The sequence below is a fragment of the Hyaena hyaena genome, unplaced genomic scaffold (assembly GCF_003009895.1).
Source record: "Hyaena hyaena isolate Hyena2069 unplaced genomic scaffold, ASM300989v1 scaffold_1118, whole genome shotgun sequence".
Classification (NCBI taxonomy): domain Eukaryota; kingdom Metazoa; phylum Chordata; class Mammalia; order Carnivora; family Hyaenidae; genus Hyaena; species Hyaena hyaena.
This window is the reverse complement of record NW_024081753.1, coordinates 7,286-29,508: the sequence shown is the minus strand read 5'-3', so window position 1 is coordinate 29,508 and position 22,223 is coordinate 7,286. Positions and strand designations below refer to the sequence as shown.

The window sequence follows — 22,223 nt, the reverse complement described above, 5'->3', positions numbered from 1 at the left end:
TTTAGCTCTAGAAGAGTGGTTATTATTTAATAAATGTCTACTCTGTGCCAGGTAATGGTATCTTGGAAAGTTTACAGAAGAAAGATAGAGACTGAGGTATCTAAGTATAAATATTATTGCTAATGCTCAGGTATCCAAGCAAAATACAATGATCTTCAGTTTCCATATAAGGAAAAAGAAACTCTAAAACTTTGGCTAAGGCTGCACAGAATAATTGGCAAGAACACCACCTTGAAAGCTAGGGATCTCAAGTTTTGACCACAGTTGTCCTCTCACCAAAGTCTGCTGTTGAGACTTTCTCAAATTAGTATCCTGTGATGCTGTCAGGAAAGGGGAAACGAGGCAAATAGTTAAGTTTTTCTTTTACCTTAGGCCTCAGAAATGTTATTCTGTCATAGCATAAAGCCCAGCATGGGAAATTCAGTGGGAACAATATTGTGAAAGTACATGCATGCCAAGAAGTGGGGTTAAACTGTCCCAGAGAGAGAGTGATGAAGCTGACTTGGAAACACCTGTCCCAAAATTGGGGAAAGCAATGTTGCAAGTCCACACTTAGGCAGGTTTTAAATGTCTGTGGTTGCCAGAATGGGTGGGGGAAATTTCTGTAAGTGCCTTATTCATATGAATCATACAAAATCAGCTTTCATCATATGTTAGTTTAATTGACTTGAATTTTTGGAAGAGACTGAAGGTAGTATCTTTAATTATGCCTCTGGGCTCCCTATGCTATTATGAAACCTGTGTGCATGAGCGTGAGGTGGCTTGGACTTTGACAGAGCTCTAGGACTGTGATAGCACTCAAAATGGTGGGAACTATTTGTTGTCTTATACAACAGTGCTCCTCACAGCATCAGCATCACCTGAGAACTTTTTAGAAATGCAAGAATGTGGGACCCAACCCAGACCTACTACTGAGTAGGAAGCTTGAGGCAGAGTCCGGCAGTCTGTGTTTAACAAACCTTCCAGAGACTTCTGATACACTAAAATTTGAGAACTAGGAAAATAAAGTTCCATATGTGGTTCCTAGTTTTGTCTCCTTTACTTTCTTCTCTTTTCTCTTTCTCAATACATTAGTATTCTGTGATGAAAAGGAGGGTTGGGAGAAAATCTTCACTTATTAGAGAGTTCCCCAGCCCCTCTGCTTTTTCACTATTTATATTACTTAATAATGTTTCCTCTTCTGGTTTTACATAAACAAAACCCAAAAATATGCTGTTTTGTGTAAACATTATATAGTAAGAAATAATTTTTTTAGTTGGTATGTGGCTAGTTAGATATCTCTATCTCTATATTTCTTCTGTGAATCTCCTACGATGCTTGCAGGAAAGAGTTTTAGCTATATATAAGCTGGTGGCTGAAATAGTTTCTAGAGAAAAGTTATCTATAATCCTATGTTAGGAACCCCATAGTGTACAGAGAAATGTACAGTGTGTGTATGTGTGTATGTTATGTGCATGTGTGTGTGCCTATGTGCATTATTGGTATACACAAAGATGGAGAAAAATATTGGATACCTTGGGGTGGTAGATGGTTGGGTCTTTCTGTCTGTCATTTCCCATGTGACTCTAACCTGTGAGAAGATAGAGCTTTGAATGAGGCCTCCTTAGGTAGGACAGGTTCTGTCCTTGAAACATCATGAGGTACTCTTACCAGGTACTCTTACTCTTGCCCCAGACCTGTTCCAAAACTCTTACAGGGTTTTTTTCTTCACTAAAGCAAGTTGATAGTGAGCCAGCACAAAGCAATAAATTGTGTCCCTTTTAGCAACACCCACACTTTCCTTTAGTCCTTTGAATTTAGAGGATTGGTGGGAGGGAAGAGAAGGAATGAAATCCCTAAATAATCAGAAGGCATTGTATATTTTTACTTTTGGTTCTATACATGATTGATCTCAGTGTAAAACTAAACTGCTAAAAGGAAATGCAAATGGCATTTGATATTCAAACCCATATCATCTCTCCAAATCAGTGTTCTGATAACAATTTGGTAAGACTGAGTGGGGATGAAGTAGGTAGTTATCAAGTAAAAATATAAAAATTGTGGATATGACACTTTAATATGATGAATACTCTCTTGCACACAGTTAAATGGTGTCCACTGATTTGGCTTCCTTAGATATTTGTCATACCCTTTTCCTCTTTATTTCCACATTTTGAATCCCTAGTTCATATTTTTTGAATCTGGGTGACTGAAGTACTATCTTAGATTCCCTGCCTTAAAGAATCTTGCACTGTAAAAAAAGTACTCATAATGGTAAATGGTACTTTTCCTTGGGCTTAATTTTATTACTGTTATCTTGACATTCCTGTAGTCAAATTCCTTTGCTAAATTTTTCCTCACAGAAATATAGGCAAATTCTGATGTTAACTTCCTCTCCATGTCCCCACCATATCTCAATTTTCATTTCTCTCTTCAGATAAATGTCTCCAAAGCTGTTTCCTCTGCTGGAAACCACAGCAAATCTCTCTCCCAACAAGAAGCTCATATGGGTCTTTCTCAAGACTTTCTTGTCAACTATCTATCCTTCTTGAACACCTCTCTTATTTCTCAGCTGTGCTACAGTCCCTGATTTCAGTTTCCCTAGTTAGCCTTCCCAAACTGCTTGATATACAGGTTCTTTCTTTTGCCTGGCTCTGCTATTCCCAGTCTGACTTTAACATCAGGTAAGGAGTAACATGGGTATGGAAGTTCCTGGTATCCTATCCAGGCCCCATAATATTCTGAGGAAGACGAGAACTCATTGCTTCTGTCTTTCCCTTAGGATATCAAACCTTTTTCCAAAAAGCTCCCTAGCTAGCTTCTCCCCACTTTTTATTGACTGGAATAGATGCCATTATAGTACCAATTATCAGCAAGGGGAAAGTGAACACCCTTGGAGCTGAAGTACAGGTCAACTTATCCTGAGTATATAGCTGTGGGAGGAGGGGTGGATAGCTGCACAAATCAAGGCTTTTTTGGGAAAAAGGAGGATGGATACTGGGTTGACAATCAACAGTGTCTGGTACACTAATCAAGTTGATATATAATATTACATAGTTTAAGGATTTATCTTCTTGTTTTAGGAAGGGGCAGTGCCTCATTTATCTAGATTATTCTTGGTGCCATTCAATTCATACAGAATGAAAGAAGTACAAAATTCAGTTCTCCAATCTATATAAAGTAACTACATACCTTTGCTTTAGGTTCCTAAATTCTCTCCAATATCATGTAGCATTTAAATATATACCTTTTGTGGCATATATGGACTCGTCTGACTAGACACATGTATATAGATGGGCTTGTTGCATTGTATGATGCCAGGGGAGCACCACTCCTACAGAAAAAGAATCTGAAGGAAGCCTCCTAGGGTATGCTCCCATGCAGTGTGGTAGTGTGTGTGATAGTGTATAAACACAACCATAGGTCTGATCATAGATTTTAACACTTATTATTTTCAAAACCATTCTGTAATCTGTTCCATTGTACATAAATATAATCATTGTATATGCAAGTAGAGTCCTATCTATGTATGTTCCTCTAAAAAAAGCCCCTTTGGGAAAATGGTTCAGCACCATGGAGAATGATCATCAACAAGATGCAGGGGGATTGCCTATGAAATGCAGGCTTAATATGAGAAGAGACTTATAAAACATTTGTACCTTATTCTTACTGGAAATAAGGATCACAATATTGGGACAAGAGAAAAAGACCCCGTAAGACTAAAATATTTTAATGTTTTATGATCAGGGCCATATTTTATTCATTTTTATAATTTTCTCAAATTCAGAGCAATGCCTTGTGTGTCTGTGCCATGAAAACCGAGGGAGGAAAGGAGGGAGTAGAGTTTTCTCGTATTTTCAATGTGGAGAATGAAGTGAAAGCCAGTCCAGAAAGACAAGGCACATATTTCTAAATGTCTCATTTTGAGTGCCCACGAGCCTCTTTCCTCCCTCCTTCTTCCTTCCTTCCTTCCTTCCTCCTCCTACAAACATCAGTGTGTCAACTGCCTATCAGGCATCTGCTATGGGAGGTATATTGCAAGCTCTGCCAGTACAGGAACATCACAGCATTTGGTGTGATGTTCTCTACATTTTAAGATGTTGGTCACTGACCGATTACATAAACTTGGAGGATTATTTTCTTCTTGACTCAAGGGAGTTTGTGGACTTAGGGAAAGTTGGGTTATAATACTGCCTAAAGTGTAGGTTTTCTAAAGGAAAAAGAGATGAAGAACAGCACAGACTCTCTGTCGTAAACAGTCTCATTGTCTAGTGGAGGAGACAAAGCCAAGGCCTACAAAGCAATACTGAACAATGTAAGGCTTTATTAAATTGGGCCACAAAGGGTGTGGTTTAAACTGTGAATGCTGCAAGAACCCAAAGACGAGGGAACTCATTGAGCACAGGCTGCATCCGAGCATGGTCCCCCACAGGTGAGACTTGAGATAGAATTTGTAGGACTGTGAGTGCTTTAGGGATGAGGTTTATTGTTCAAGCTTCAACCGGGGGCTTGTATGTTGTGAGGGAGAGGTCAGAGTTCCCTGGAGAGCACATATATACTACTTTTGCCTTAGTTGCCCAAATGGCCAGACTTGTAGGGGCAAGGGATGCATCTGGACTAGAGATTTTGCTTGGAGAAGGTGATTCCACCAGCTGGCTAGGGGGCAGAGCTCAGGGAAGTGTCATGCTTGTGAGGATATAACCTGGAACTGGGCTTGTGCAAACATGTGCTGCATGGTATTGCTTTGTTGGGAGAAGATGCCTCTTTTTCTCCTGAGATGGTAAGGTCATGGTTCACAGGCTACCAATGAGAATGGTGGTTTGTGTCCATAAACTGTGACAGCCAGTCTCTTCTTTCCCTCTGTGCACAGGTGGTTGTTGCTTTCTTTATCTTTTGTCTTTGTGGGAATATACAAACAACCTCTTTCATTAACATTTTCTTCCTACGTAGCTATCATACTTTATCTATCACCTGCTTTCAAATAATATTGTGCTGGAAGTGCATTAACATTTCATGTTTGTTTCAACATATAGCTAAAGCACTGAGTGGGCATTTGGCTGTCAGAAGCATTATCAGGCTCTATGGGCAGGTGTCTGGTCTTGGACATTAAGGATTTTTCAGCTGCTACTACAGCAGTTGGTGCATAAATGGGTATATGTGTTTGTTAACTGAGCACACTTTGAGGCTGCAGTGTCCCCACTGGCCTTTACACTGTGTCAAGATGTTGCTTCCTCTTAAGATTTGGGGTTGAGGAGAAGCAGGGCCAGAGCCTTTTGTCAAGTATATTAATTTGGGTCCTCCGAGAAGGAGATGCTGGGAAGAGATTAGTTGTGTGAATGATCTTTTAGGAAAACCTTTTTGAAGGAAAAACAGGGAGGGAGTGTTGGGTTCTGGGTTAGCTGCCAGACCCTGGTGCAGCTGCAGACCCTGTGGAGGGAGGGCAGGGAGGAAGGCTGTGTAGGAAAAGGTTTAGGATATGGTATAATTCTTTTTTTATTTAAAAAAAATGTTTATTTATTTTTGTGAAACAGAGACACAGAGCACTACTGGGGGAGAGGAAGACAGAGAGAGAGAGGGAGCACACTTTATGCTCTGGGCTGTCAGCACAGTGCTAGAACCCATGAACCACGAGATCATGACCTAAGCCAAAGTAGGATGCTTACCTCACTGAGCCACCCAGGTGCCCCAGGCTATGGCAGAATTCTTAGAAAGGTTTAGTGAGGCTATGGGGCATCTTTAAGTCATGGTGAACCTTCAGAGGAGCCCCACCTCCCTGTCTTGGTACCCCTGCTGAACTCAGTCATTGTCTAGCCACAGTGAATTTTGTCATGGACTCCAGAGCACACTAGCTGAGACCACTGGTTAACCATAGTCCTCAGAGTGGGAGATCTGTCTGAGAGATGCACTGTCATGGTCATTACATCTGGTCACCTCTGGTGGCAAGCATCTTACTCCATTTACTTCAACATGCCTTTTGTTGAAAGTTGGGACAAGAGCTAGTGCAAAAGTTCAGGCAGGGCCATTTAGGTTTTGAGGCCTTGTATGAATTTAACCACAGGGGCTCAGGTACTACATACTCATTATAACAAATAATTGAGTTCCCTGCTTAGGGAAAAACAGTGGACACTTCATGTTTACTTCTTGTTATTGCACTGAAAGCATATTACAAAAAATAATTGGGTCATCTTCTTGGAACTTTAAACAGTATTAATACAGGTTCTCTCTATTCAGGCCACATGCAGTTAGTGTCTTGTGCTTCCCTCATTTATATCCCACTTGAATAGAAAGCAGAGGTCATAGTATCACTGATGGTCCCTGCTGAATAACTTAGAAAATCATTCCTTTCTAGTCACAGAGTGTTGGAAAAGTGATGTTCTTCACAGGCACCCTAAACCACTTACAATGTATATAATATGTCTCCCTTCTCTTTCCTGACTTAGTTTTACTGTAATCATTTGACATGGCACAGGAAAGCCTGCCCACTGTTCTATGGTGGATCAAGCATTGATAGTGGTTACATATCCATCACTTATTTTCTCTTGCTAGCAAAGGTTAGGATGGAATATTTCTCACTGTTATGGAGGAGAGGGCCAAATTATGAAACTGGAATAAGGGAAAAATATTCTTGAAAGGAATATGTTTTTATTCTCACCCATCATTCTGTTTAGTTCTCTACACTGTTGTCAAAGTGATAGCTCTTATATAGAAATTTTATTGTTTTACACTCCTGCCTAAAATCTTTCAGTTTTTTCATAGTTTTACATCACAATTGGGTTAAAAATAAAAACTTTTTTTAGCATGACCAAGGAAGTTCTTTATGACTTGGCCCCTGCCTGTGGTCTGCAGTCCTAGGGTTCTCTTGTTCTCTCTCTCTCTCTGTATCTCTATTTCTCATCTCTCTCTCCCTCCATTTATTTTCTTCTTACACCACTACCAAGTCTCTAAATCCACCAGATTTCTTAAGTCCTATATTTATACATAATTTTCAGTAGGTTATCCTGGTGACAGTTAACACAGAAATACTATGATTTCAGTGACTACACAACAGAAGTTAACTTTTCATTCACATGACAGTTCAATGTAAGTACTCCTGGTTGGCAGATGGCTTTCTCCCTCCTGGGGAGGGACCCAGGCTCCTTCACTCTGGTGACTTTGTCTACCTATTGGGCCTTTGTTTCCATCAGATAGATGGAAAAGAGAAGGGGAAAACTCATCTACCTAATCAAAGCTGTGTTTCAGAAGTGGCACGTAACACTCTTGCTTATATTCTGTTGGTGAGAACCCAACCAGAGACAAGACAGTCAAGAAACACATTCTCCCACTGAGCACCAGCTTTCCCGACAACCATGCTACACATTTGTGAACATAAATCCGGGGGAATTTTTATTCATTCATTCATTCATTCATTTTTAAAATTTAAATCTAGGTTAGTTAACATATAGTGTAATAATGATCCAGGAATAGAATTTGGTGATTCGTCACTTATATGTAACACCCAGTGCTCATCCCAGAGAGTATCCTCCTTAATGCCCCTTGCCCACTTAGCCTATCCCCTCACTAACACTCCTCCAGCAACCCTCAGTTTGTTCTCCGTGTTTAGGAGTCTCTTATAGTTTATCTCCCTCCCTGTTTTTGTATTATTTTTGCTTCCCTTCCCTTTTGTTCATCTGTTTTGTATCTTAAATTCCACATTATGAGTGAAGTCATATGATATTTGTCTTTTTTTGATTGACTAATTTTGCTTAGCATAATACCCTTAGCATAATACCCTCTAGTTCTATCCATGTTGTTGCAAATGGCAAGATTGTATTATTTTTTATTCTTTTTGAGTAATATTCCACTATATATATACACCACATCTTTTTTATCCATTCATCAGTCGACGGACATTTGGGCTGTTTCCATACTTTGGCTATTGTTGATAGTGCTGCTGTAAACATTGGGGTGCATGTGCCTTTCAAATCAACACTCCTGTATTCTTCGGATAAATACCTAGTAGTGCAATTGCCAGGCTATAAGGTAGTTCTATTTTTAATTTTTTGAGGAACCTCCATACTGTTTTCCAGAGTGGCTGCACCAGTTTGCATTCTCAACAGCAGTGCAAAAATGTTCTCCTTTGTCTTCATTGTCGCCTATAGTTCATTTTTGCTTTTGTTTCCCTTGCCTCTGAAGACATGTCAAGTAAGAGGTTGCTGCAGCTGAGGTGAAAGAGATTGTTCTATTTTCTCAGGATTTTGATGGCTTCCTGTCTTATGTTTAGGTCTTTCATACATTTTGAGTTCACTTTTGTGTATGGTTTAAGAAACTGGTCCAGGTTCTGCATGTCACTGTCCAGTGTTCCCAACACCATTTCCTGAAGAGGCTGTCATTTATCCTTTGGATATTTTTTCCTGCTTTGTCAAAGATTAGTTGACCATACATTTGTGAGTCCATTCTGGGTTCTCTATTCTGTTCCATTGATATGTGTGCCTGTTTCTCTGCCAGTACCATACTGTCTTGATGATTACAGCTTTGTGATACAGCTTGAAGACCAGGATTGTGATACCTCCAGTTTTGGTCTTCTTTTTCAGTATTCCTTTGGTGATTTCGGGGTCTTTTGTGGTTCCATACAAATTTTAGGATTGTTTGTTCTAGCCCTGTGAAGAATGCTGGTGTTATTTTGATGGAGATTTCATTGAATACGTAGGTTGCTTTGGGCAGTATAGACATTTTAACAATGTTTGTTCTTCCAATCCATGAGCATGGAATGTCTTTCCATTTTTTTGTGTGTCTTCTTCAATTTCTTTCATAAGCTTTCCATAGTTTTCAGTCTATAGATTTTTCAAGCTTTGGTAAGGTTTATTCCTAGATATTTTATGGTTTTTTTGTAATTGTAAATGGGATCAATTTCTTGATTTCCCTTTCCACTGCTTCATGATTGGTGTGTAGAAATGCAGCTGATTCCTGTACGCTGATTTTATATCCTACAACTTTGCTGAATTCATGTATTAGTTTTAGCAGCTTTTGGGTGGGGTCTTTTGGATTTTCCACATAAAGTAGTATCATGTTGTCTGCTAGGAGTGAAAGTTTGACTTCCTCCTTGACAGTTTGGATGCTTTTTATTTCTTTGTGTTGTCTGATTGCTGAAGCTAGGACTTCCAACACTATGTTGAATAACAGTGGTGAGAGTGGACATCCTTGTCATGTTCTGACCTTAGGGGGAAAGCTCTCAGATTTTCCCCATTGAGGATGATATTAGTGGTGGGCCTTTTTATATGACTTTTATGATCTTGAGGTATGGTCCTTTTATCCCTGCTTTCCTGAGGGCTTGTATCAAGAAAGGGCATTGTATTTTGTCAAATGCTTTCTCTGCGTCTGTTGAGAGGATCATGAGGTTCTTATGCTTTCTTTTATTAATGCGATGTATCACTTTGATTGATTTATGGATATTGAACCAGCCCTGCATCCCAGGAATAAATCCCACTTGATCATGGTGAATAATTCTTTAAATGTATTGCTGGATATGGTTTTCTAGTATCTTATTGATAATTTTTGCATCCATATTCATCAGGGAAATAGGTCTGTAGTTCTCCTTTTTAAAGTGAGGTCTGTGTCTGGTTTTGGAATCAAGGTAATTCTGGCCTTGTAGACTGAGTTCAGAAATTTTCCCCATTCTGTTTTTTGGAACAACTTCAAAAGAATAAGTGGTAATTCTTTTTAAATTTTTTAAAATCTTTGTTTTTGAGAGTGCGAGAGAGAGACAAAGTACGAGTTGTGAAGGGGCAGAGAGAGAGGAAGACACAGAATCTGAAGCAGACTCCAGGCTCTGAGCTGTCAGCACAGAGCCAGATGTGGGGCTCGAACCCACAAACCATGAGATCATGACCTGAGCCGAAGCTGAACACTTAACCGAGTCTCCGAGGCACCCCTATTATTTGAATTTCTGCAGTGTTAGTTGTGATCTTCTCTTTCATTTGTGATTTTACTTATTTGGGTCCCTTCTCTTCTTGATCAATCTGGCTAGTGGTTTATCAATTCTATTAATTCTTTTGAAGAACCAGCCCCTGGTTTCATTGATCTGTTTAACTGTTGTTGTTGTTGTGTTTTTTAATTTCAGTATCATTGATTTCTGCTCTAATCTTTATTATTTCCCTTCTTCTGCTGGTATTGGGCTTTATTTGCTGTTCTTTTTCCAAGATCTTTTAGATGTAATGTTAGGTTGTGTGTTTGAGACTTTTCTTCCTTCTTTAGGAAGGCCTATATTGCTATATACTGCCCTCTTATGACCTCTTTGCTGCATCGCAGAGGTTTGGGGTTGTTGTGTTTTCATTTTCATTGGCTTCCATGTACTTTTAATTTCCTCTTTAATTTCTTGGTTAACCCATTCATTCTTTAGTAGAATGTCCATTTAATCTCCCAAGTATTCATGGTCTTTCCAAATTTTTTCTTATGATTGATTTCAAGTTTGATAGCATTGTGGTCTGAAAATATGTAAGGTATGATCTCGATATTTTTGTACTTGTTGAGGGCAGTTTTAGTCTGTAGAATGTTCTGTGTGCACTCAAGTAGAATGTATTCTGCTGCTTTAGGATGAAATGTTCTGAATATATCTGTTAAGTCCATCTAGTCCAGTGTATCATTGAAAACTATTGTTTCCTTGTTGATTTTCTGCTTAGATGATCTGTCCATTGCTGTAAGTGGGGTGTTGAAGTCCCCTACTATTATGGTATTATTATCAATGAGTTTCTTTATGTTTGTGATTAATTTATTTATATGTTTGGTGCTTCCAGTGGATTGGGGGCATAAATATTTACAGTTGTTAGATTGTCTTGGTGGATAGACCTGTTAATTATGACATAATGCCTTTCTTCATCTCTTGTTATAGTCTTTATTTAAAATCTAGTTTGTCTGATATAAGTATGGCTACTCTAGCTTTCTTTTGATGACAGTTAGCATGATAGATGGTTCTCCATCTCACTTTCAATCTTTAGATGTCTTTAGGTCTAAAATGGGTCTCTTGTAAGCAGCTTATATAGATGGGCCTGGTTTTCTTGTTATCCATTCTGATACCCTATGTCTTTTGATTGGAGCATTTAGTCCATTGACATTTAGAGTGAGTACTGAAAGATATGAACTTATTGCTATTCTGTTCCCTATGGAGTTGGAGTTTCTGGTGATGTTCTTGAGTCCTTTCTAGTCTTTGTTGCTTTTGGTCTTTTTTGTTTTGTTTCATCTTTTCCCCACTCAAAGTGTTCCCCTTACAACTTCTTAGAGAGCTGGTTTTGTGAACAAAAACTCCTTTATTTTTTGTCTGCCTGGGAAACTCTTTATTTCTCCTTCAATTTTGAATGACAGCCTTGCTCCATAAAGAATTCATGGCTGCATATTTTTCTCATTCAGCACATTGATTATATCTTGCCAATTTCTGGGGAACTTTTAGCTAGCTCTGCTTTGTGTATTGCCACCCATATGTGCAAACTGGATCCCAACTTATTCCCTGATTCAGCTTGTCTGGACAAATCTTATATGACCTTTTAAGATTCATCTAAAACTTTGCATCATCTAAGGGGCTTTGGAGCATTTTCTTTCTATACTCATATAACGCAGAGGGCTTACCAGCTGTCATAGCACATGTCACATTGTATTACGATTGTTTGCTTAAGGGCTTTCATTTTACAAATGAGCTATAAGACTAGGACTGTACTTTTATTTTAAATCTAGAAATGTCTTGTACAAAATATGCACTCAACAAATTATTAATAAGTAAATGAAAGTCTATTGTATGACTAGATTCACAAGAGTTGTAAAACCTCCAATATTTGATGTTTAAGGGTAAATTGTGGATTTATCCTAAAACTCATACATCAGTCTTAATTTTATTTAAATTTTTTTTTACATTTATTTATTTTTGAGAGACAGAGCACAAGTGGGGGAAGGGCAGAGAGAGAATGAGACACAGAACCTGAAGCAGGCTCCAGGCTCTGAGCTGTCAGCACAGAGCTGGTTGCAGGGCTCGAACCCACGAACCTGTGAGATCATGACCTGAGCCAAAGTCAGATGCTTAACTGACTGAGCCACCCAGGCACCCCCATCAGTGCTAATTTTGAAGTGAGGGATATAAAGACCTCTGAAGTTTCCTTGCTATTTGTTAATAAATCCATAATATTAGGAAAGTTTACAGTTACCAGATTTAGCATGAGAATCCTAACAGAGTATTTAAACTTAAAAGTCAAGGATTATTACTTGCATTCAACCTTCACTGAAAGGAATGTTATTTGTTACAGATGAACAGAAACTTGATTCAAAGTTGCTTTATTAAAGAATATGTTGTGTCACATAATAGAAGTCTAGAAGTAGGGTACCTCCAGAATAGGTTGATCCATTTATTCACTGATGTCATCAGGACCTGAGTTCTATCTGTACCTTGGTCCTACCATTCTCAGTATATTGACTATGTCCTTGGACTGGGTTCCCTCAAGGTCACAAGATATCTTTCAGCAAAAAATTGAGAAATAAATTCTTAGTCATATCCCAAGGGAGAAAACAAGAACACCTCTTTCCCAACCATGGTTTATAAGTGCTTCCTTTTAGTTTGATGAGGCTATTTTAGATGTGCTAATTTGTGGACCAAAAACTTTCTGGGAAATTTTATCTCCTGGCTGATTAGATTACTTGGTATCTTACGGAACAAAGGTTTTCTTGAAGCACTTAGTTAGATTGAAAAAGTGGGTAGCTTTTCCCTTCAATATTTGTGGCTCCATTAGGAAGGGAAAAAAAGGGGGAAATATATGCTGGATATTCAAGCAACAGTGTCTACACTGCAAATATCTTAGTGCAATCAATCTATTGAACTGGTATCTATGGAATTGTGAACAGTTTCTAAACCAGGCAATGCATAACCCATTCTCTTTTCACTTTTACAAGTTTAAAATCATATATTTAAAAGCGCCAATAGTGAATATTTTAGATTCAGTTCCTCCAGTGCAATTGTTTATTCTTTATTCTAGGCCTCATAATGGGATTAATCTTACGATATGCTACAGCACCAACTGATATTGAAAGTGGAACTGTGTATGATTGTGGAAAATTGGCCTTTAGTCCATCAACTCTGTTGATTAATATCACTGACCAAGTTTATGAATATAAATACAAGAGAGAAATAAGCCAACATAACATCAATCCTCACCAAGGCAATGCTATCCTTGAAAAGGTAAGGATTCCAGCTGTTCATATATTTTTGTTTTCAAGTGTAAAAATTTGAACCATCATATGTGATACATTAACACACATGTATATGTTCTTTTTAAACAGCATACTATTGGGCCAGTTTAGTTGACTTAGGGGTTAATGTCTTGATATATTCTTATTGTAAGTTGTTTGCATTTTTTCCTAGAAGGTGCAAAACAATGGTTTTTAATATAATTGTTTTGTAAAGCACGGATACATAAGATAATAATTCTTCTGACTGTCTGTCATGATACTTGTTTCAAATATTTACACATGTTTTCTAAGTGTCATTGTGTATATTGCCAGCTGGCTACTCAGGTCAAATATCCCTTTAGTCAAAAGGAAAATGGAGGGGAATGAAAAAATTTACACTTGTAAGTCTTGATTTAAGATGACTTGCTTTTGGCTACCAACACAAAACACTGGCCACCTGGCTGTTTATAAATATACTGACACACAGTCAATCTCAAGAGATCTTTACTCTACCAGTTTAGTTAGGAAATCTCAGGTAGAAAAAAAAAAATTGTAAAGTGATCCATCTTTGTTTGTTTGTTTCAAGTTTTTATTTAAATTCTAGTTGGTTAACATGTAATGTAATATTAGCTTCAGGAATAGAATTCAGTGATTCATCACTTGCATACAGCACCCAGTACTCATAACAATAAATGTCCTCCTTAATTGCCATAACCCATTTAACCCATACCCCCTCCTGTCTCGCCTCCAGCAACCTTAAGTTTGTTCTCTGTAGTTAAGAATCTTTTTATGGTTTGCCCCTCTCTCTTTTTTTCCTCATGTTCATCTGTTTCATTTCTTAAATTCCACATATGTGTCAAATCATATGGTATTTGTCTTTTGCTGACTGACTTATTTTACTTAGCTACACCCACATCATTGCAAATGGCAAGATTTCATTCTTTTTCATGACTAATATTCCATTGTATGTATGTGTACCACATCTGCCTTATCCATGCATCAGTCAATGGACAGTTGAGCTCTTCCATAATTTGGTTCTTGTTGACAATTGGGGTACATGTATCCCTTGAAATCAGTATTTTTGCATCCTTGAGGTAAAGACTTAGTAGTACAATTGCTGGATCATAGTGTAGTTCTATTTTTAACTTTTTGATAAACCTCCATACTATTTTCCAGAGTGACTCTATCAGTTTTCATCCCCACCAATAGTGTAAGAGTGTCCCCCTAGTGACCCCTTTTTTAAAAATGGTCTTATTATTGCAAATTTGTGAATTGCCCCAGTTATTGAAAGGAAACTTCCTTCTGTTCTCAGAACTCTGGGTTGGAAAACAGGTTAAGTTTGCCTCTTATACTGCATTATGCATTCTAGATCATTCTTTGAAATAAAGAATAAGTGAATTTATGTTTAACAATACAAGTACATGCCAAGATCCAGGATCTTTTTTTTAATGTTTTATTTATTTTTAAAAGAAAGAGTGTGAGTGGGGGAGGGGCAGAGAGAGATGGAGACAGAGTCCAAAGCAGGCTCCAGGCTCTGAGCTGTCAGCACAGAGCCTGACATGGGGCTCGAACTCACAAACTTCACATCATGACCTGAGTCAAAGTTGGATGCTTAACCCACTGAGCCACCCAGGCACCTTAAGAAACAGGATCTTATGTGACTCATTACAGACCTGAGAGCTTCCTTGATATTCTGGAAGTTTATTTTATCACTTTCATCCATATGGATTTAGTTTTCTTTTAATATATATACATTTGTTTCCATTTTGAGAGATTTGGGGTAGGAAGGGACATACTTGGTCTGTCATTTTTCCTCACTCAAGATGGATAATTTTTAGTGTTCTTTTTTTTTTTTTTCCACATTATCGTCCACTAGCACATTTCTAGATTAACTTCCTTCTAGCATTTGGTGAAGGCTCAGGAAAGTCAAACTAATTACATTATTAGCCTAAATCAGACTTAGGAAAGTGAATTGAAGCATGCAAAAAGCAAATTGAATAAAGTATTTCTGAAATAAATAGGAGCAACTTCTAAATCTTCTGCTGTTTTTTTAATTGATTATAATTTTGTATTTTCAGAAGTTCATAGAAAAGTTGAATTTATGCTAATGGTTTTGATGAATATCAAGAATTTATAATATATTTAAAAGGGCAGTACAATAATATAACCTTCCCCTAGATCCACCAACTGTTAACACTCTATCACATGTACTTTATCTAATTTGTTTTGATGAACCATTTGAAAGTAAGTTGTGAGAAAATAGCATTTCATTCCTGAATACTTAAGCATTCATTTCCTTGCAATAAGGTTTTTCTGCATTATGCCATTGTCATACTTGAGAGAATTAACAATAAACTCAATAACATTTAATATAATAGATCTGTATGGGACAAATTTCCCCTGATGTCCCAAAGTGGTTTTTTAAGCTATGTCCTCATCCAGGACATAATTTAAACATAGATTCAGGATATAATCAAGGTTTTTGCCTACATTTTAATCTGGAATAGTCCATCCTGCCTTTTTTACCCCATGACACTGAACTTTTTGCAGTGCCCAAGTCATTTGTACAATGTCCCATGTCCTGGATTTTTTTCTGGTTTTCTTAGTAGATTTGGATTATTATTTTTTGCTTATTTTATGTTTTCAAATATTTATTTAAATTCTAGTTAGTTAACATATAGTGTAATATTGGTTTTAGGAGCAGAATTCAGTGATTCATCACTTACATGTAATACCCAGTGCTCATCATAGCAAGTGCTGTCCTTAATACCCATCACCCATTTAGCCCCTTCCTCACCCATCTCCCTCCATCAGCCTTCAGTTTGCTGTCTATTGTTAAGAGTCTCTTATGGTTTGCTTCTCTGTCTCTCGTCTTTCTCCCTTCCCATATGTTCATCTGTTTTGTTTCTTAAATTCTACCTATGAATGAAATAATATAGTTTTTGTCTTTCTCTGACTGACTTATTTCTCTTAGCATTAAAACTCTATCCACATTGTTGCAAATGACAATATTTCATTTCTTTTGATGGCTGAATAATATTGCATTATATGTATGTGTGTGTGTATGTGTGTGTGTGTGTGTGTGTGTGTGTATGTATTTATATATATACCCCATCTTCTTTATCCATTCATTAGTGGAGAGACATTTGGGCTCTTTCCATAATTTGGCTATTATTGATAATGGTGCTGTAAACATCATGGTACATGTACCCCTTTGATTCTGTAATTTTGTATCCTTTGGGTAAATACCTAGTACTGCAGTTGCTGGATCATTAAGTAGTTATATTTTTTCCTTTTGAGGAACCGCTATGCTGTTTTCCAGAGTGGCTGCATCAGTTTGCATTCCCACTAATAGTATAGGAGGTTCTCCTTTCTCAGCATCTTCCCCGACACCTGTTGTTTCTTGTTAATTTTAGCAATTCCGAAAGGGATGAAGTGGTATCTCATTGTGGTTTTGATTTACATTTCCCTAATGATGAGTGATATTGAGCATCTTTTCATGTGTCTGTTAACTATATGTATGTCTTCTTTGGAAAAATGCCTATTCATGTCTTCTGCCCATTTCTTCACTGGATTATTTAATTTTGTGGGTTGAGTTTGATAAGCTCTTTATAGATTTTGGATACTAACCGTTTATCCAGTATATCATTTGCAAATATCTTTTCCAATTCCATAGGCTGCCTTTTAGTTTTGTTGATTGTTCCCTTTGCTGTGCAGAAACTTTTTATGTTGTTAAAGCCCCAGTAATTCATTTTTGTTGTTGTTTCCCTTATCTCCAGACATGTGTCTAGTAAGAAGTTGCTATGGCCAAGGTCAAAGAGGTTGTTGCCTATTTTCTCCTCTAGGATTTTGATAGTTCCCTGTCTTACAATTAAGGCTTTCATACATTTTGGATTTACTTATGTGAATGATATAAGACAGTGATCTTCTGTGTGTTGCTCTTCAGTTTTCCCAACACCATTTGCTGAAGAGACTGTCTTTTTGTCATTGGATATTTTTTGCTTTCTTAAAGATGAATTGACCATATAGTTATGTGTCCATTTCTGGATACTCTGTTCTGTTCCATTGATCTATGTGTCTGTTTCTGTGCCAGTACCATACTGTCTTGATCAGTACAGCTTTGTAATAATAGTGTGAAGTCCAGAATTATGATGCTTCTCACTTTGATTTTTGTTTTCAGGATTGCTTTGGCTATTTGGGGTCTTTTGTGGTTCCATACAAATTTTAGGATTGTTTGTTCTAGCTCTGTGAAAATTCTGGTGGCATTTTGGTAGAAATTGCATGAAATGTGTTGATTGCTTTAAGTAATATAGACATTTTAACAATGTTTGTTCTTCCAATCTATGAGTATAGAATGCTTTTCCATTTCTTTGTGTCTTCTTCAATTTCTTTCACAAGTGTTCTTTAGTTTTCAGAATACAGATCTTTTACCTCTAGGTTTAATCCCAGGTATCTTATGGTTTTTGATGCAATTTTAAACAGAACCAATTCCTTGATTTTTTTTTCTACTGCCTCATTATTGGTATATAGAGATGCAACAGCTTTCTGTATGTTGATTTTATATCCTGAGACTTTGATGAATTCATGTATTAGTTCTAGAAATTTTTTACTGGAGTCTTTCAGGTATTCTACACAGAGTATCATGTTGCAAATAGTGAAAGTTTGACTTCTTCCTTGCCTATTGGATGCCTTTTATTTCTTTTTGTTCTTTGATTGCTAAGGCTAAGACTTCCAGTTCTATGTTGAATAGTAAGAGTAAGAGTGGATATCCCTGTCTTGTACTCAAGTAGAGGAAAAGCTCTCAATTTCCCCCACTGAGGACAATATTACCCGTGGGTCTTTTGTATATGGCATCAATGATGTTGAGGTATGGGGGCGCCTGGGTGGCTCAGTCGGTTAAGCATCTGGTTTCAGCTCAGGTCATGATCTAGCAGTTTCTGGGTTCGAGCCCTGCGTCGGGCTCTGTGCTGACAGCTAACTCAGAACCTGGAGCCTATTTCATATTCTGTATCTCCCTCTCTTTCTGACCCTCCCCTGCTCACGCTGTCTCTCTCTCTCTCTCTCTCTCTCTCAGAAATAAATAAAACATTAAAAAAACGATGTTGAGGTATGTTCCATGTATCCCTACTTTGTTGAGTATTTTTATCAAGAATGAATGCTCTATTTTATCAAATACTTTTTCTGTATATATTGACAGGAGCATATAGTTCTTATCCTTTCTTTTATTAATGTGGCATACCACATAGATTGATTTGTGAATATTGAACCAGCCCTGCAGCCCAGGAATAAATCCCACTTGATCATGGTGAACAATTCTTTGACTGTTTTATTGAATTGGATTTGCTAGTATCTTGTTGAGAATATTTATATCCATTTTCATCAGAGATACTGGCCTATAATTCTCTTTTTGAATGGAGTCTTTCCCTGGTTTTTCAATCAGAATAATGTTGGATTTGTAGAATGAGTTTGGAGGTTTTCCTTCCATTTCTGTTTTTTGCAACAGTTTGAGAAGAATAGATAATCACTCTTCTTTAAATGTTCAGTAGAATTCCCTGGGAAGCCATCTGGCCCTAGACTTTTGTTGAGAGATTTTTGATTACTGATTCAATTTCTTTGGAGTATGAGTCTGTTTCAATTTTCTGTATCTTCCTGTTTCAGTTTTGGTAGTTTGTATGTTTCTAGAAATTTATCCCTTTATTGTAGATTGCCAGTTTGTTGACATATTTTCTTAATAATACTCTATTATAATAGTTTGTATTTCTGTAGTATTGGTTGTGATCTCTCCCCTTTCATTCATGATTTTATTTGGTTCTTTTATCTTTTCTTTTTGATAAGCCTGGCTAGGGGTTTATCAATTTTATTAATTCTTTCAAAGAACCAGCTCTTAGTTTAGTTGATTTGTTCTACTTGGTTTTGTTTGTTTGTTTGTTTCTGTATCATTTATTTCTGCTTTAATCTTTATTATTTCTCCTGAGGTCACAATCTCACAGTTTGTGAGTTCAAACCCATGTTGGGCTCTCTGGTGTCAGCATATAACCTGCTTCAGATCCTCTCTCCCCCGTCTCTTTTCTCTTACCCCACTCACATTCTCTCAAAAATAAATATTTAAGAAGAAAGAGAGAGAGAGAGAGAGAGAGAGAGAGAGAGAGAGAGAGAACAAGAAAGTAAGTAAGTAAGTAAGTAAGTTTGGGAGCACCTGGGTGGCTCAGTCAGTTAAGCATCTGACTCTTGATTTTGACTCTGGTCATGATCTTGCAGTTTGTGGAATCAAGCCCCACATTGGTCTCCATGTTCTGACAGCACGGAGCCTGCTTGGTATTCTCTCACTCCTTTTTTCTCTATCTTCCCCCACTCATGCTGCACTCTCTCTCTTTCTGAAAATAAATTTAAAAACTTAAAAAAATATATCATCTAGTTTATCTGATAGAAGTATGACTACTCCGATTTTCTTTTCATGTCCATTAGCATGATGTATAGTTCTTTATCCCCTCACTTTCAATCTGCAGGTGTCTCATATACATGAGTTTTTGTTTTTGTTTTTTTAAATCCATTCTGATACCCCATGTTTTTTGATTGGAACATTTAGTCCATTTACATTCAGAGTGATTATTGATAGATATGAATTTAAAGCCATTGTATTAACTGTACTGTTGGTGTTTCTGATGATGTTCTCTGTTCTTTTTAGTCTTCATTGCTTTTGGTCTTTTTTTCTCACTTGAAGAGTCCCCTTTAATATTTAATATTCCTTGCAGGGCTTGTTTAGTGATCATGAACTTCTTTAGTTTTTGTTTTTCTGGGAAACTCTTCATCTCTCCTCCTGTTCTGATTGATGACCTTGCCAGATAGAGTATTTTTGGCTGCATATTTTTCCCATTTGGCACAATGAATACGTCATTTCACTCCCTTATGGCCTGCCAAGTTTCTATGGACAGATCTGCTGTGAACCTGATTTGTCTTCCCTTGTTAGTTATGGATTTTTTTTTCCCTTGCTGCTTTCAGGAGTTTTTCCTGGTTTGTATTTTGTGAATTTGACTATGATATATTTTAGTATGGGCTGGCTTTTGCTGAATTTGATAGTTCTCTATTCCTCTTGGATTTTGATATTTGTGTCATTCTCCAGATTAGGGAAGTCTTCAGCTATAATTAGTTCAAATAAACTTTCTGTCCCTTTCTCCTTTTCTTCTTATGGGACTCCTATGATATGAATGTTATTCCACTTTATGGAATTACTGAGTTCCCTAAATCTACATGTGTGACTCAATACTTTCAGCTTCATTATTTTACATAATTTTATCTTCTATATCACTAATTCATTTCTTTGCTTCATCCATCCTTGTTGTCTTGGCATCCAGTTGGTTTTGCATCTGTTAGAGCATTTTTTTTTTTTTTTTAATTTTGGCCTGTCTAGTTTTTAGTTCTTTTATCTCTGCAGGAAGAGATTCTTTGGTGTCTTCTTTGCTTTTCTCAAGCCCAGCTACTATCGTAATGATTATTGTTTTAAGTTCTGCTTCAGGCATATTATTTATATCCATTTTGCTTAAATCCCTGGCTGTTACTTCTTCCTGCTCTTTCTTTTGTGGTGAATTTCTCATCTTGTCATTTTTGTCTAAGTCACTGTTTGTGTGTGTGTCTATGTGTCTGTGTGTGTGATTGTTAGGAAAGCCTGTTATATTCCTGTTCCAGAGAGTAATGGCTATATTAAGAAGAGATTCTATATTGTCTTGGGCCTAGTGCTTCAAGAAGTGTTTCATCAGAGTGTGCACTCTGCTGTTGTACTTTGGTTACTCCTTCCCTCAAGTCAGTCCTCTGTAGAATTTCTCCTTGCCTTCCGTGGGGGTGTTTGGACCTTGTCTATTATGTGGCAAATTTTAACTAGGTGTGTTTTGGTCTGTTTGTTGAAAAACACTAGATCCTATTTCCTCTAGAGTGAAGTTTTGCAGCACTCTGGACTGTAGACTTGGTTCATGAGGAGTTTGTGCTGGTCTTCTGGGCTGCTGTGCTTGTTCTAAGGCTGACTTGTCCTAGTGGAGATGCATCTACAGGGCACAGGAGTATGGGGCTTGGTGTAAGAGTCTCCAGCTTCCACTGGGAGACATTGTATTCCTCACTGAAGTCCTTAGTGCTGATGGGTTGAGGGGGAAATGGCATCACCTCACTCTCTCGTCCCCAAAGTGGGGAGTTCTCACTTGCCACTCTTCAGGAAGCCCTCACCGAAGAGTAAACAGTCTTCCCTCTTGTGTCCCCAGTTTCTATCAGATCCCTGCCTTCAGCCTGTCTGTGTCCATTCTGTCTGCCTTCCAGGCAGCACAGTACTCCTGTGTTTTATCTCAGGCACATGGCTGGGTTTCAGAACTACAAATTTTAAGGACCTAGCCTGGGGGTGGGTTGGGGGCTCAGCTCTCAATCTCTAGGGAGGGTCTTACCACACTGTGGTCATTTGTCCCAGAAAAGCAGTCACATGATCACATAGTGGTTTGAATTTTGAATTTTATTTTATGGTAAAGCACAGCAAAAAGCTGGAACCAAGGTTTGCTGTCCCCAGCAAGTTTTCCTGTGCTAATGAACAGTGTAGCACATTGGCACCTGTCAGCTCTTTTGCACCCAGAGAGGCCATACCACCTATCCCAAATGCACTCAGAGAAGCAGAATTATGTCTCCTTGTATAACCCAGGGGATCCTCAGACTACATTGCCTGCATCTAGGGCTCCACTCTCTTTCTCCACAGGAACAGCACTAAGCCCACCAGGCACGACCCTGACAATGGTGCAGACTTCTTAAACTTCAGCCTTTGAGCTCCACTGCTCATAAATGCTGTGGTAGTCAACACCTCTCCTTTTCCCAGTAAGTGCTTTTGGAGAAGAGTATTTCTTGTGCAGTCCCCTGTGCGCTGCTTTCATTCTTTCTGTTTTTCTCTTTCTCTCTCGCTCTTCTCTCTATGATCAGGGGTCCCTCACCTCTGCACCACCTGCAATTCTTTTCTCCCCAAATCAATTCTCTGCAGCTCTTACTTTCCATGATGTGGCCTTTTTTCTACCTCCAGATATACAGTTTGTTCTTTCAGTCCT

The 22,223-nt window shown here is 37.9% G+C and overlaps 1 protein-coding gene across 1 annotated transcript in view; it reads left to right on the top strand.

The window, feature by feature from the left end:
- LOC120224168 (sodium/hydrogen exchanger 9-like) overlaps window positions 1-21,948 on the top strand; it is a 28,182-nt gene extending 6,234 nt beyond the window's left edge. The window contains exons 2-3 of the mRNA XM_039222376.1: window positions 12,966-13,168; window positions 21,884-21,948. Coding sequence (XP_039078307.1) covers window positions 12,966-13,168; window positions 21,884-21,895 — 215 coding nt within the window. The 3' untranslated portion in view covers window positions 21,896-21,948. The remainder of the gene's footprint in view (window positions 1-12,965; window positions 13,169-21,883) is intronic.
- Window positions 21,949-22,223: the final 275 nt, after the last annotated feature.